Source organism: Haematobia irritans, chromosome 5, assembly GCF_050003625.1.
Source record: "Haematobia irritans isolate KBUSLIRL chromosome 5, ASM5000362v1, whole genome shotgun sequence".
In the NCBI taxonomy this organism is placed as follows: Eukaryota; Metazoa; Arthropoda; class Insecta; order Diptera; family Muscidae; genus Haematobia; species Haematobia irritans.
Genome location: NC_134401.1, coordinates 16,128,975 through 16,144,008, shown reverse-complemented (window position 1 = coordinate 16,144,008; position 15,034 = coordinate 16,128,975). Strand labels below are relative to the sequence as shown.

The 15,034-nt window shown below is 26.5% G+C and overlaps 1 protein-coding gene across 1 annotated transcript in view; it reads right to left on the bottom strand.

The window, feature by feature from the left end:
• Nucleotides 1-15,034, bottom strand: part of tei (irregular chiasm C-roughest protein teiresias) — a 470,430-nt gene that overhangs the window by 54,831 nt on the left and 400,565 nt on the right. The window contains exons 10-11 of the mRNA XM_075311309.1: nt 14,745-14,873; nt 8,081-8,281 (exon numbers count right to left, since the gene is read on the bottom strand). Of these exons, the coding sequence (XP_075167424.1) occupies nt 8,081-8,281; nt 14,745-14,873 (330 nt within the window). The remainder of the gene's footprint in view (nt 1-8,080; nt 8,282-14,744; nt 14,874-15,034) is intronic.

Sequence of the window (15,034 nt, the reverse complement as noted above, 5' to 3'; positions counted from 1 at the left end):
ATTTGAGGTCAAACGATTCAGACAAGCCTTAAACATCATAAAAAATTATTTATATGACAAAATATTACAAAATTTTTTAACTCACATCCAAAATACATAATTTTCAAGAAAATAACACGGTTGCGAAAAACATGTTACATGTTCCCTCGTCCAATAGAATTTTTCTCTCAAATATGTTAGAGGTAATCATATTCCTTCTCTGGGTGTGTAAAGTTGCTTTACTTCCAGGTCAATAGCTGAGGATCCAAACTTCTCTTGCGGAAGCTTTCTTTCTTTGCTGGGTACAGCATAGCCATTATATTTTATGGCATTTCAAAATTTTCTAAAATCTTAGTAAATCAAATGGTGACTTTAGTCATGACAAATACATAAATTCAAATCTCCAAAACCACTAAATGTCCTTTGGGCCATATGGGATTACTATGCGGGACCAAAGCCACAATACAAACAAATGACAGACAATGCGAATGGAAATTTATAGTTTTATTTTAAACAAATACAAAATTGAACACAAAGATTGGAGGAGATATATGCTTGTATGTGTGTGTGCGTGTCTGTTTATGACAATAATTCTTTTTGTTTTTTTTTTTTTTTGCGATATAAAATTAATGTCCTTTTATTCCTTTTGCTATGAAATGCCAGCACTTTGAATTTAATCTTCTCTCATACTTTCTTGATATCCATAACATTTCTAAATTCTATGGCTAACTCTCCATACATTCCACCTAGTCATCATCATTCCTTTTGGCCATGACAAAGACAGACACCTCAAGAGCATTTGTCCAATACAATACTCATATGTGTGATGTATGAAAATGCACCCTAGAGGGCAATACAAATAAAGTGCCAAGTAGTGGAAGGAAAACAGAAAAATCTTGAAGACATAAACGAATTCAACCAAACATTACATTACACATTACTCATATAGTATTCGTATGTTATCAAGCAAACACATATATGACATAAAAAGGCAAAACCTTGAATGATATGAGACACACATATACAATCATCTGATGCAAGAAGAACATCAAGATGCCAAGGCAGCTAGCCATCCAGCCAGCCAGCAACAGAAACTGAATTCTTCATAGTGAATGAGGACAAGGAGTAGCAGAAGCTAAGGAAATGTTTTCAGAAACAGTCAAACCACTTCAAGGGACAGATCACACCCACTCACAAAAGATAAGCATTCAACGTCATCTTTATTAAAGGTATTGTGATAGGGAATGTAATTGTGGGGATTGTGGGAATTGTGGAGATTTTCAATAAAATCGCTTTTTTAATTTCTTAGGTTGAAATGAAGCTTATGTTAGTTATAGTTCGCCTCACTTAGACTACTCATCTGTATTATGAGGTTTCACGGGATTTGCAAAACATTCAGATGTACGAATTTTGAAGAAAATCGGTCAATCGATTTGGTCAATTATGATCAAATCGGTGATAAATATATATGGCAGCTATATCTAAACCTGAAACGACTTTTTCCAAAACCAATAGCGTGTGTCTTTGACCTGAACAAAGACACTATGCAAAATTTGAGGACGAACGAGCCTAAAATGCAAGTAATTTGCCAACAAAAATACATACAAAGACAGACAGATGGACGGACATATAGACAGACGAACATCGCTTAATCGACTCAAAATCACATTTACCACAGTTGTTAGAATACTAGCAAAAAATGGTAGATTTTTTATTGTTTGGCAGATTGGAAGAATTTTTTAAGTTTTGCTAGATTTTGTAAAATATTCTCCATCTAAGAGGTATTTCACACATTTTCATAAAAATTCAATTTTGACAAAATCTTTTAGATATTAATCCTGTTGTTATTGATACTAAAATAGTTTGAATTAATAAAATTAAACCTATAGCTAAAGGATGTTTAATATTTATAAAAACTAAATTAAAAATAAATATAATAGTTAATAAAATTCATTGTATAATATCAAGAAGTAGTTTAAATAAAATATTAATTTTGGAGATTAATGATAAAGAATTTCTTTTTTCTTGAAGTTTTAAAAGAATACATCTTATTTACTCTCTATCGAAATGAAATTTTAACAAAAATTTCTATCGAAATAAAATGTTGAGAAAATTTTCTCTAGGAATAAAATTTAGACAAAATGTTCTCATGGAATAAAATTTTGAAAAAATTTTCTATAGAAATAAAATTTTGACAAAAATGTTCTATTGGATAACATTTTTTTAGAGAAAGAAAATTTTGATAAATTTTCCCTAAGAATACAATTTTGACAAAATATTGACAGAATCTTCTACAGAAATAAAATTTTGACAAAATTTTTTATAGAAATACAATTTTGATAACATTTTTGAAAGAAATAAAATTGTGATAAATTTTCTCTAAGAATAATATTTTGACAAAATTTTCTCTAAGAATAAAATTTTGACAAAATTTTCTTTAGAAATAAAGTTTTGACAAAATTTTCTATAGAAATAAACTTTTGACAAAAATTTTTATAGAAATCAAATTTTGACAAAATTTTCTATAGAAATACAATTTTGACAAAATTTTCTATAGACATAAAATTTTGATAAAATTTAAAAAATAAAATTTTGACAAAATTTTCCATAGGAATAAATTTTTGACAAAATTTTCTATACGAATACAATTTTGACAAAATTTTCTATAGGAATAAAATTTTGATAAAAATCTCTATAGAAATAAAATTTTGACAAATTTTCTATAGAAATTAAATTTTGACAAAAATTTTTATAGAAAACAAATTGAAAAAATTTTCTATAAAAAAACAAATTTTGACAAAATTTTCAATAGAAATAAAATTTTGACAAATTATCTATAGGAATTAAATGTTGGCAAAATTTTCTCTAGGAATAAAATTTTGACAAAATTTCCTATAGGAAAAAATTGACAAAATTTTGACAGAATTTTTTGTAGAAAAAATTTGACAAATTTTCTATAGAAACAAAATTTTGACAAAATTTTCTATAGAAAAAATTGACAAAATTTTCTCTAGGAATAAAATGTTAACAAAATTTTCACTAGGCATAAAATGTTGAAAAAAAATTGTCTAGGCGTACAATTTTGACAATTTTAAAAAAACAAAATTTTCAATAAAAAATTGACAAAATTTTCTATAGAAAAAAAAATTGGAACAAAATTTTCTTTTACAATTTTGACAAAATTTTCTATTAAAATTTAGAAAATTGACAAAATTTTCTCTAAGAATAAAATGTTAACAAAATTTTCACTAGGAATAAACTGTTGCAAAAAAAAAAAATTCTCTAGGTGTACAATTTTGCAAATTTTCAAAAAACAAAATTTTCAATAAAAAATTGACAAAATTTTCTATAGAGAAAAATTTAAACAAAATTTTCTTTTACAATTTTGACAAAATTTTCTATTAAAATTTTGACAAATTTTCCATAGAAATAAAATTTGACAAAATTTTTTATAGAAATACAATTTTGACAAATTTTTCTATAGAAATAAATTGTTGACAAACTGTTCTATAGGAGTACAATTTTTTCAAAATTTTCTAAAGAAATAAAATTTTGACAAAAATTTCTATAAAAATAAAATTTTGACAAAATTTTCTATGGTAATAAAATTTGACAAAATTTTCTCTAGAAATAAAATTTTTACAAAATTTTCTATAGAAATAAGATTTTGACAAAATTTTCTATAGAAATAACATTTTGATAAAATTTTCTATAGAAATAAAATTTGCTCCCGGAACAAAATTTTCTATGAAAAAAAAGCCAAAATATTCTATAAGAATAAATATTTGACAAAATATTCCACAGAAATAAAACTTAACAAAATCTTCTATAGAAACAAAATGTTGATAAGATTTTCTATAAAAAAAAATGAAATAATTTTCTATAGAAATAAAATTTTTACAAAATTTTTTATTGAAATGAGGTAAAATTTGGACAAAATTTTCCATCGAAATAAAGTGTTGACAAATTTTTCTCTAGAAATAACATGTTGACAAAATTTTCTCGAGGCATAAAAATTTGACAAAATTTTCTCAAGAAATAATATTTTGAGAAAATTTTTTCAAGGAATAAAATTTTGAGAAATTTTTCTATAGGAGTAAAATTTTGATTACATTTTCTATAGAATTAAAATTTGACAAAATTTTCTCAAGGCATAAAATTTTGACATTTTCACAACGAATAAAATTTTGAAAAAAAAAATCCATAGGAGTAAAATTTGGCAAAAATTTATATATGAAAAAAGTTTGACAACATTTTCTATAGGAGTATAGGAGTTTGACAAATTTTCTGTAGAAATAAAATTGAACAACATTTTTTATAGAATTAAAATGTTGACAAAATTTTCTATAGAAAAAAAAATTGACAAAATTTTCTTAAAAATATTTTCTTCCAAAAAAAAAATTTACCAAATGTTCTCTAGCAATAAAATTTTGACAAAATTTTCTCGAGGAATAACATTTAGACATAATTTTCTAGAGGCATCAAATTTGTACAACATTTTCTCAAGGAATAAAATTGTGAGAACATTTTCTATAGAAGTAGAATTTGGACAAAATTTTTTATGGTTGTAATTTTGACAGCATTTTCTCTAGGAATAAAATATTGACAAAATTTTCTCAAGGAATAAAATTTTGAGAAAATTTTCTATAAGAGTAGGTTAGGTTAGGTTAGGTGGCAGCCCGATGTATCAGGCTCACTTAGACTATTCAGTCCATTGTGATAACACATTGGTGAACTTCTCTCTTATCACTGAGTGCTGCCCGATTCCATGTTAAGCTCAATGACAAGTGACCTCCTTTTTATAGCCGAGTCCGAACGGCATTCCACATTGCAGTGAAACCACTTAGAGAAGCTTTGAAACCCTCAAAAATGTCACCAACATTACTGAGGTGGGATAATCCACCGCTGAAAAACTTTTTGGTGTTCGGTCGAAGCAGGAATCGAACCCACGACGTTGTGTATGCAAAGCGGGCATGCTAACCATTGCACCACGGAGGCTCCCTATAAGAGTAAAATTTTGAAAAAAAATTCTATAGGAGTAAAATTTTGAAAAAATTTTGACAACATTTTCTATAGGAGTAAAAGTTTGACAAATTTTCTCTAGGAATAAATTGTTAACAAAATGTTGTCTAGGAATAAAAGTTTGACAAAATTTTCTATAGAATTAAATTGACAAAATTTTCTACAAAAAAAAACAATACAAAATTTTTCACAAGGAACAAAATTTTGAAAAAATTTTTATAGGAGTAAAATTTTGAAAAAATTTTGACAACATTTTCTATAGGAGTAAAAGTTCGACAAATTTTCTCTAGGAATAAATTGTTAACAAAATGTTGTCTAGGAATAAAAGTTTGACAAAATTTTCTTTAGAAATAAATTGACAAAAATTTCTACAAAAAAAAATTTACAAAATTTTCTGTAGCTAAAAAAATCAAAATTTTCTCTAGCAATAAAATTTTGGTTATATTTTCTATAGAAATAAAATTTGACAAATTTTCTCTGGCAATAAAATTTTGACAAAATTTTCTCGAGGAATAAAAATTTGACAAAATTTTCTAGAGGAATAAAATTTGGACAACTTTTGCTCAAGGAATAAAATTGTGGGAACATTTTCTATAGGAGTAGAATTTTGACAAAACTTTTTATAGGATGTAATTGTGACAAAATTTTCTATTGAAATACAATTTGGACAAAAATTTCTATAGAAATAAAATTTTGAGAAAATAATCTATAGACAAAAAAATTGACAAAACTTTCGATAGAAATAAAAATTTTACTGAACGATGGGCCTCAGACTGCTCCTTCTTGGTGTTATATACAAATGTACAAGCTTATTATACCCTGTATCACAGTAGTGCTGAAGGCTATAAAAGTATTCATAATAATCAAATTATGAATATCATAATTATGAATATCATATGAAAATTCAGATCAATCTTATCGGATATTAAGTTATGATTCAGTGAGAGATTGCAATTTTCCGAATTTGCGATTTTGTAATATGTGAAGTTGTATGTTATTCTCATTTCATATCCCTACAAAATAATTTCCTTTTCAAGCTTATTATACCCTGTATCACAGTAGTGCTGAAGGCTATAAAAGTATTCATAATAATCAAATTATGAATATCATAATTATGAATATCATATGAAAATTCAGATCAATCTTATCGGATATTAAGTTATGATTCAGTGAGAGATTGCAATTTTCCGAATTTGCGATTTTGTAATATGTGAAGTTGTATGTTATTCTCATTTCATATCCCTACAAAATAATTTCCTTTTCAGCTTCTGTTACTGATACATGAGTGGTAAAGGAAAAGGATTTTCAACTTGATGTCAAGCTAAAGTAATCAAATTGTAAAGAAAAACAAAAGATGCTACGTAAGTACGAGAATGAAGTCTTCTCTCTCTCTCTCTCTCTCTCTCTCTATCTATCTCTCTATCATGACAATGAAAGAAGCTTAAGAAAGAGACATGATTTTCAAGGTAAGCATCAAAAGTATTTGTCAACAGAAAATATTTGTTTTTTTCTGAATATATGTGGTCTTCTATACACACACATACACAAACAGGCCATGCAATAAGGTATAATGAATGGAGAGGGTAGAGAAAACTCTCATTTTCCCTAAAGGCCACAAAAACAGAAAAACAACGAGTAATAATGATGTCATATTGTGTCTACTCAAAATGTGAGCTGTGTTAAAATGTCATTACAGCACATTTGAAGAGTTTGATAAACAAAAAAGAAAAAAAAACAGAGAGAAAATTGCAACAGAATGCCTGTGAAATACCTGTGAATACAAAAGAAACCCCAAGCATCTTGGTAAGGATTATAGCAAGGAAATTTTGTTTATATGAAAAATAAGAAAAACTATAGCATACTTTAAGGAGCTAAAATAAAAATTATCACAGTTCTATAACTGTATAACAAACTATTTCATAAAATTATTTAATGATTAGATTTGAATAAGTCAAGCACAAGTGTAATCGATGAGAACATTGGTGGAGCCAGCTATTTGAGATTTTTTTCCCTAATGAAAACCATTTCACAAAGAAATTAATTTCACTGGCATATTAGGTTAGGTTAGGTTAGGTTAGGTGGCAGCCTGATGTATCAGGCTCACTTAGACTATTCAGTCCATTGTGATACCACATTGGTGAACTTCTCTCTTATCACTGAGTGCTGCCCGATTCCATGTTAAGCTCAATGACAAGGGACCTCCTTTTTATAGCCGAGTCCGAACGGCGTTCCACATTGCAGTGAAACCACTTAGAGAAGCTTTGAAACCCTCAGAAATGTCACCAGCATTACTGAGGTGGGATAATCCACCGCTGAAAAAATTTTTGGTGTTCGGTCGAAGCAGGAATCGAACCCACGACCTTGTGTATGCAAGGCGGGCATGCTAACCATTGCACCACGGTGGCTCCCCATATTGCCAGTCTAGTCGTGGATAGCAATTTTGAATTGAGTGAAATTGTATACCCTAATGCAATTTTGTTTTTAATTTTTTGTCCTGCATTCTAATATCGCAAACAATATTACAGAATTCTTAAACTAAAGTTGATTTTATTTCTAAGTCAGTGTCACTTTCTATGTTTGTCTTCGTAACAACTTAGAGGGTTTCTTTCAAAAGCATATCATTTCTTTGTACTAGCATAATTCCTGTTGTCACAACAGATTTTACATATGTGGTAAACATAAAAGTACGAAATGCACAAGGCCAGTGCCTAGTCCTTTGTCATTATTATGTAAGAGGATTTTTGTAAATAGTTTCTCCATCTCCTTGAGTTTATGCTTTGTAGCCTTCTTTTTAGCTAAGAGCTTGTTCAACATATGCTCTATGTCCTTTTTGTGAGTTGATGACGATAATAATTCAGAAGAAGAAAAATTTAAAAATTTAAAAAACAAAAAATCCCAACAAATTTGAATTCATGTTTTTCTCCACTCTCTCTCTCTATCACTCCTCCCCAGAAATGACAAATGAAAGACAAATTTGCTTTAATTATCTTAAAAGCTTTTTCATTGTTGCGGAATGATGACGATGATGGTGATGGTGATGAGAACAACCAGAACAATTAGTGAATGATGAAAAACTTACCTTTTACTGTGACACCAACGGTTTGTAAAACTTCCAATTTCTTTTTGTTCTGGGGCGATTGACCAATACATTTGTAAGTGCCGGCATCTTGATAGACCACATCTTTGAGTGAAACTTGGCCTGTGGGTGAAGACAGACCATGACCTAAACCTCTTAAACGTGCTGTCACTGGATCTAAATGGGACCAACAGCCCAAGGAACCTGCAAACAAGAGGGAGAGAGAAAAAAGAAAATTGGCAATAAATAGATTGATTTTGTATAAAATTATTGCATACTTTATGGAGTTATCAAAAAATGTACCAGGCTATAATTTGTTAGCATGTGTACTAGCCTGCACTTGTGTCCATGTGGTAAAAAAAAAATATTACAACTTCATAATATCACCGGCTGTTCCTTCAAGGCACCAGTACAATACCTAAAATATGAGTCCAAAGTACTTCAGTTGAGGAACACTGTGACATCCTCACCCACCGGACCCTGAATAAATCTAATAAAGTATTTTATTGATACCTATAGATATTGGTTAACTTAAGGTGTTCCACATTCTCCTTTGAAGGACTATCTTCTTTCGGACACCCAGTTTCTATTTATTTTAAGCCCATTTTGAATTCCATATCAAATTATATCTCAGAACTTCAGAACTGCTAGTCAGGGTTGCCATTTTGTTCCGATCGGACCAAAATTGATCCAAAAAATGATTAATTTTTAAATTTCGTCCGATGGTTGCACGAAATGCAATTTGTTTGAGTTTGGTCCATTTTCGTCGGTATTTTTTTCAAAATCTTCTATAGAAATAAAATTTTGACAAAATTTTGTACAAAAATAAAAATTTTGTATAGACACAAAATTATGCAGAAATTTTATATAGAAATAAAATTTTGAGATTAAATTTCTATAGAAATAAAATTTTAGCTAAATTTCCTAATAAAATGAAATTTTGACAAAATTTCTTAATAAAATGAAATTTTGTCAAAATTTTCTAATGAATTAAAATTATAAAAAAAAAATTCTACAGAAATAAAATATTAACAAAATTTTGTCAAAATTTTCTATAGAAATAATATTTTGACGGTATTTTCTATAGAAATAAAATTTTGACAAAAATTTCTCTAGAAATAAAATTTTGTCAAAATTTTCTATAGAAATAAAATTTTTCTATAGAAATAAAGTTTGCAATAAATTTTATATAGAAGTAAAAATTTCAAAATATTTTCTATAGAATAATATTTTGACAAAAATTTCTCTAGAAATGAAATTTTGACAAAATTTCTCTAGAAATAAAATTTTGACAAAATTTTCAAAAAAAAATTTTTAGAAAGAAAATTTTGACAAAATGTTCCATAGAACTTTTCACAAAATTTTCCATAGAAATAAAATTTAGAAAATTTTTTTATAGAAAGAAAATTTTGACAAAATGTAAATAAATATCTTGCGATAACTTCCTATAGCAATTAAACATTGGCTTAAATTTCTATAGAAATAAAATTTTGGCTAAATTTCCTAATAAAATGAAATTTTGACAAAACTGCTTAATAAAATGAAATTTTGACAGCATTTTCTAATGAATTAATATTATAAGTTTTCTACAGAAATAAAATTTTGACAGAATTTTGTCAAAATTTTCTATCGAAATAATATTTTGACGGTATTTTATATAGAAATAAAATTTTGACGATATTTTCTATAGAAATAAAATTTTGACAAAATTTTCGATAGAAATAAAATTTTGACAAAATTTTTTATAGAAAAAAATTTTTGACAAAAATTTCTCCAGAAATAAAATTTTGACAAAATTTTCTACAGAAATATAATTTTGACAACATTTTCAAAACATTTTCTATAGAAAGAAAATTTTGACAAAATCTTCTGTAGAAATAAAATTTTGACTAAATTTTGTACAGATACAAAATTGTGCAAAAATTTTATATAAAAATAAATTCTTTCCATAACTTTCTATAAAAATAAAACATTGGCTAAAATTTCTATAGAAATAAAATTTTGGCTAAATTTCCTAATAAAATGAAATTTTTACAAAATTTTCTGATGAATTATAATTATAATAAAATTGTCTACAGAAATAAAATTTTTACAAAATTTTTTCAAAATCTTCTATATAAATAATACTTTGACGGTATTTTCTATAGAAAAAAAAACAAATTTTGACGAAATTTTGTATAGAATTAAAATTCGGAGAAAATTTTCTATAGAAATAAAATTTTCGCAAATTTTTCTATAGAAATAAAATTTTTGACAAAAATTTCTCTAGAAATAAAATTTTGACAAAATTTTCTATAGAAATAAAAATTTCAATAAATTTTCTTTAGAAGTAAAATTTTCACAAAATTTTCTATAGGAATAAAATTTTTTATAGAAAGACAATTTTGACAAAATTTTCTATAGAAATAAAATTTTGACATAATTTTCTATAGAAATAAAATTTTGACAAAATTTTCTATTGAAATAAAATTTTGACAAAAATTTTCTATAGAAATAAAATTTTGACAAAATTTTCTATAGAAATAAAATTTTGACAAAATTTTCTATAGAAATAAAATTTTGACAATATTTTCTATCGAAGTAAAATTTTGGAAAAATTAACTTTTAAATGGTATTAATTTAATTTGGGAGAATGATCCGCTCGTAAAAATCATTCACTATAGAACTAGTTATCTAATAATATTTTATCGGCTTAATCTTATTCCGATAGCTATATCAAAAATTCCAAAAAATTAACTACTTGTAAAAATCGCCTTAAAATATACTTCAATTTTCATAAAATTTTAAGATATGCTAGCAATGATTTACTTCGAAGCATTAAAAAATCGCCATAAAGTATGCTTAAATTTTTATAAAGATTGAAAATATTTTAGCAATGATTTACTCTGAAAGAGAGAAGTTAACCACTGTGGTATCACAATGGACAATGAACATAAAATATTTTTAATATTGTAAATTATTATACATTCTAGTAAAAAACCGCCTAGTTGAAAACTGTTAGATAAGGTCAAATTGTTACGCAGAATTCGAAAAAAATCATTCACTATAGAACTAGTTATCTAATAATATTTTATCGGCTTAATCTTATTCCGATAGCGATATCAAGAATCCCAAAAAAATTAACAACTTGTTATAATCGCCTTAATATATACTTCAATTTTCATAAAATTTGAAGATATGCTAGCAATGATTTACTTCGAAGCATTAAAAAATCGCCATAAAATATCCTTCAATTTCTAGAAAATTTTGAAAATATTTTAGCAAAGATTTACTCTGTAAGAGAGAAGTTAACCACTGTGGTATCACAATGGACTAAATAGTCTAAATGAGCATGAAATATCAGGCTGCCACTATACCTAACCTAACCTAACCTACTCTGAACATAAAATATTTCTAATATTGTAAATTATTATATATTCTAGTAAAAAAATTGTTTAGTAAAAAGCTGTTATTTTTTATTTAGATAAGGTCAAATTGTTACGCAGAATTCGAAAAAAAAAATAACTATTTGCATAACTCGCCTTAAAATATACTTTAATTTTTATAATGTTTGAATTTTTTACCAATGATTCACTTTCAATATAAAACATTTCTAATATTGTAAACGCGCGAAAAGAAGCATAATAAGAGATGCTAGTCTAAGAAACCGAACGAAATAAAAAGGACATCCATACATAAATTATTCAGCGTAAAAAAATAACACAAACGGGCAAATAAGTCAAATGAAATACAACCACACAACAACACAAGTTTACTAGGTTCATAATGATGACGATGACTCCCCAGGACAATTGTAGTTCCTTCTATCATTCTTAGGTATTTTTTGTTCTTGTCAAATAATTTTATTAATTGCTTCAACACAGTAAAATGAAAGAAAAATTTTAATTTCTATAATTGATTTTAGAGGCAATGCTATACAATTTGTCCCAACTCCAAAATTGTATACATTTCTTTCCTTCTCTCTTTCTCTATCGTTTACATTTAGGTAACCAAATAATTTGTATTTGCCGCACATTCAAAGATAGCATTTGCTTTGGCAAAACCATGACCCAACTAAGAGTCTATAAATTATAACTTCTATCTAATTTAAGATCTTTGTGAAAGAATTTTTCACAATGCTGGCATACCAAAGATACCCAAATGATTGGTGGTAGTAATTCCTTAGGATGAAGACAAAAAAAAAAAAAAAACAACCAACAAGATGATACTCAATGAATGGCATGTTGGTTCATCATTAACAATTTGCCTATTAATTATGTTAAAGCAAATAAGATATATTTTGTCCTTATTAATTGCTTTTACAATTAATTTACAATTTCTTGTAATTAGAAAGAACATTTAATTGTAGGCGTTCCTTGGTAACAGAAAACTTTGAATAATTCACTAAATATATGGTACACAAAAATTATATACAGGTAGTAAATGTAAAATTTTGAAAGCTCCTTAAAATAGGCTTTAGTTTTTTTTAATGTTTACTTCGTTGACAGTTTTTAAGCAATTAAAGATTTGGTTCAATTTAATTAATAGTTTGGAATAGCATTCAGCCATTTAGGCCTATTTATTAGTTTGTTTCTCTGCATTAATTATTTTGAAAGGTTCTTAGATTTTAGTTTGTCTTTCCTTAAATTTTAGCCTTTAATCGTATGCTGGATTTGGATTGTATTTATTAAAACAGTTAATGTAAAATTTTAAAGGCACATTAAAATAGGCTTTAGTTTTTAAAATATATTCTTCTTTGGTAGTTTGTAAGCAATTATAGACTTAGTTTACTTTAATTATTATGCATGGATAACACTTAACGATTCGTGCCTATTTATTAGTTTGTGCCTCTGCATTAATTATTTTGAAAAGTTTATCAGTTCTATTTTGTATTTACTTGGCCTCGATTTAAATTTTTATAAAATTTATTTTGCTTTTCTAGACATGCCATTGTACAAAAAAAAATATTTTCTGTCTTTAATCATGAAATTAATTGATCCAATTAATTGTTAATTGAAATATTTTCAATCACAGAAATGATAGTATGAATTAAAAAATTAATTGATACTATTACTTTTTGTGATTGATTTTTGTTTCAATTAAAAAAATTTTTGAATCTTTTAAATTTTTAATCGAATATGTTTTTTACTCCATTAAGAATTTAATTGGAAAAAGTTTTGTGATTTTTTTTCTGTGCACATGTATTTAAAATTGGCTATTTATTTTAATCCGGGACATATGTTATAGAATTTAAGCCTAAAATTAGGCAACATGATAGTGAGAATCCTATCTAAATTGAAATTAAGAATTATAGAAACCTTGTCTTCCAACGAACTATACCCGCAGGAATGATGACGATTCGGAATCAGAAACTTATTAGACGATAACAGTGATTTGATTTGAGGAAATGTAAACTGAAATATTTTACTTGAATATTCCGAGACAAAATTTTATTTAAAAGAAAATTTTTACATAAACATTTTTTACTTTAAATTTATACCCCTCAACTCTGAAATTTGGGTCCATTCCTTACAATCGTGTGTCTTTGAAATAAGAAATATTTTCTTTAGAGTGAAGAAAATTATTTTTGGGTTACAGAATTTGGGTTATAGAATTTAAGCCTAAAAGTAGGCAACATGTTAGTGAGAATCCTATCTTAGTTGAAATTAAGAATTATGGAAACCTTTTTCTTCCAACGAACTATTCCTTTAAATTTAGATATCTCATCTTTGAAATTTGGGTCCCTTCCTTACAATCGTGTGTCTTTGAAATAAGAAAAATTTTCTTTATAGTGAAGAAAAATATTTTTGGGTTACAGAATTTGGGTTATAGAATTTAAGCCAAAAAATAGGCAACATGTTAGTGAGAATCCTATCTTAGTTGAAATTAAGAATTATGGAAACCTTGTCTTCCAACGAACTGTTCCCCCCAGGAATGATGAAGATTCGGAATCAGAAACTTATTTGACGATAATAGTGATTTGATTTGAGGAAATGTAAACTGAAATATTTTACTTGAATATTCCGAGACAAAATTTTATTTAAAAGAAAGTTTTTACATAAAAATTTTTTGCTTTAAATTTCTACCCCTAAACTCTGAAATTTGGGTCCCTTCCTTACAATCGTGTATCTTTGAAATAAGAAAAAATTTCGTTAGAGTGAAGAAAAATTTTTTTGGGTTACAGAATTTGTGTTATAGAATTTACGCCTAAAATTAGGCAACATGTTAGTGAGAATCCTATCTTAGTTGAAATTAAGAATTATGGAAACCTTGTCTTCCAACGAACTACTCCCTTCCTTAAAGTCGTATGTCTTTGAAATACGGAAAATTTCCTAAGATTAAAGAAAATTATTTTTGGGTTAAAAAAATATACTAATTTCACTGAGATATTTAATCTTTGGTTTAAGGACAAGAAATTTTCAAATATGACTTACTTTTTATTTTGCAAAATTAGCAATTTTTTAAAAGTAATTATTTTTTTTTAATTTAATATTTCTTTAATTCACTTAAAATTATAATTTGAAAATTTTGTAAAATATAAATAATTTTTGGTTTAAGAACAAGAAATTATCAAATATGGCTTACTTTCTGTTTTGCAAAATTAGCAATTTTTTATAGTAATTATTTTTTTTATTTTTTGAAAATTTTGTAAAATATTTTTTTTCTGTATATTTTCTTCGACACCTACCTTGAGGACATTGAAGTGTAACAGCTCCACCTAATTGTACTTCCAGTTGTCCTTTATTTGGATTGTGTGAAGCAGCAGCCACAGATATATCCTGATCATCAGGCTCAGAAGTAACATCTACTGAATCATCTGCAAAAAAGAGAGAAACAGAACGTATTTATTAATATTAAAAATTGACTTTTAAATTTTTAGCTTTCATTTTGGGTTTTTATATACTACGATTAGCCTATAATTTCAATAGGATTAAAAAGAAGAATTCCCAAAGAAGATTTGGCCTACTTGGAGGGGTA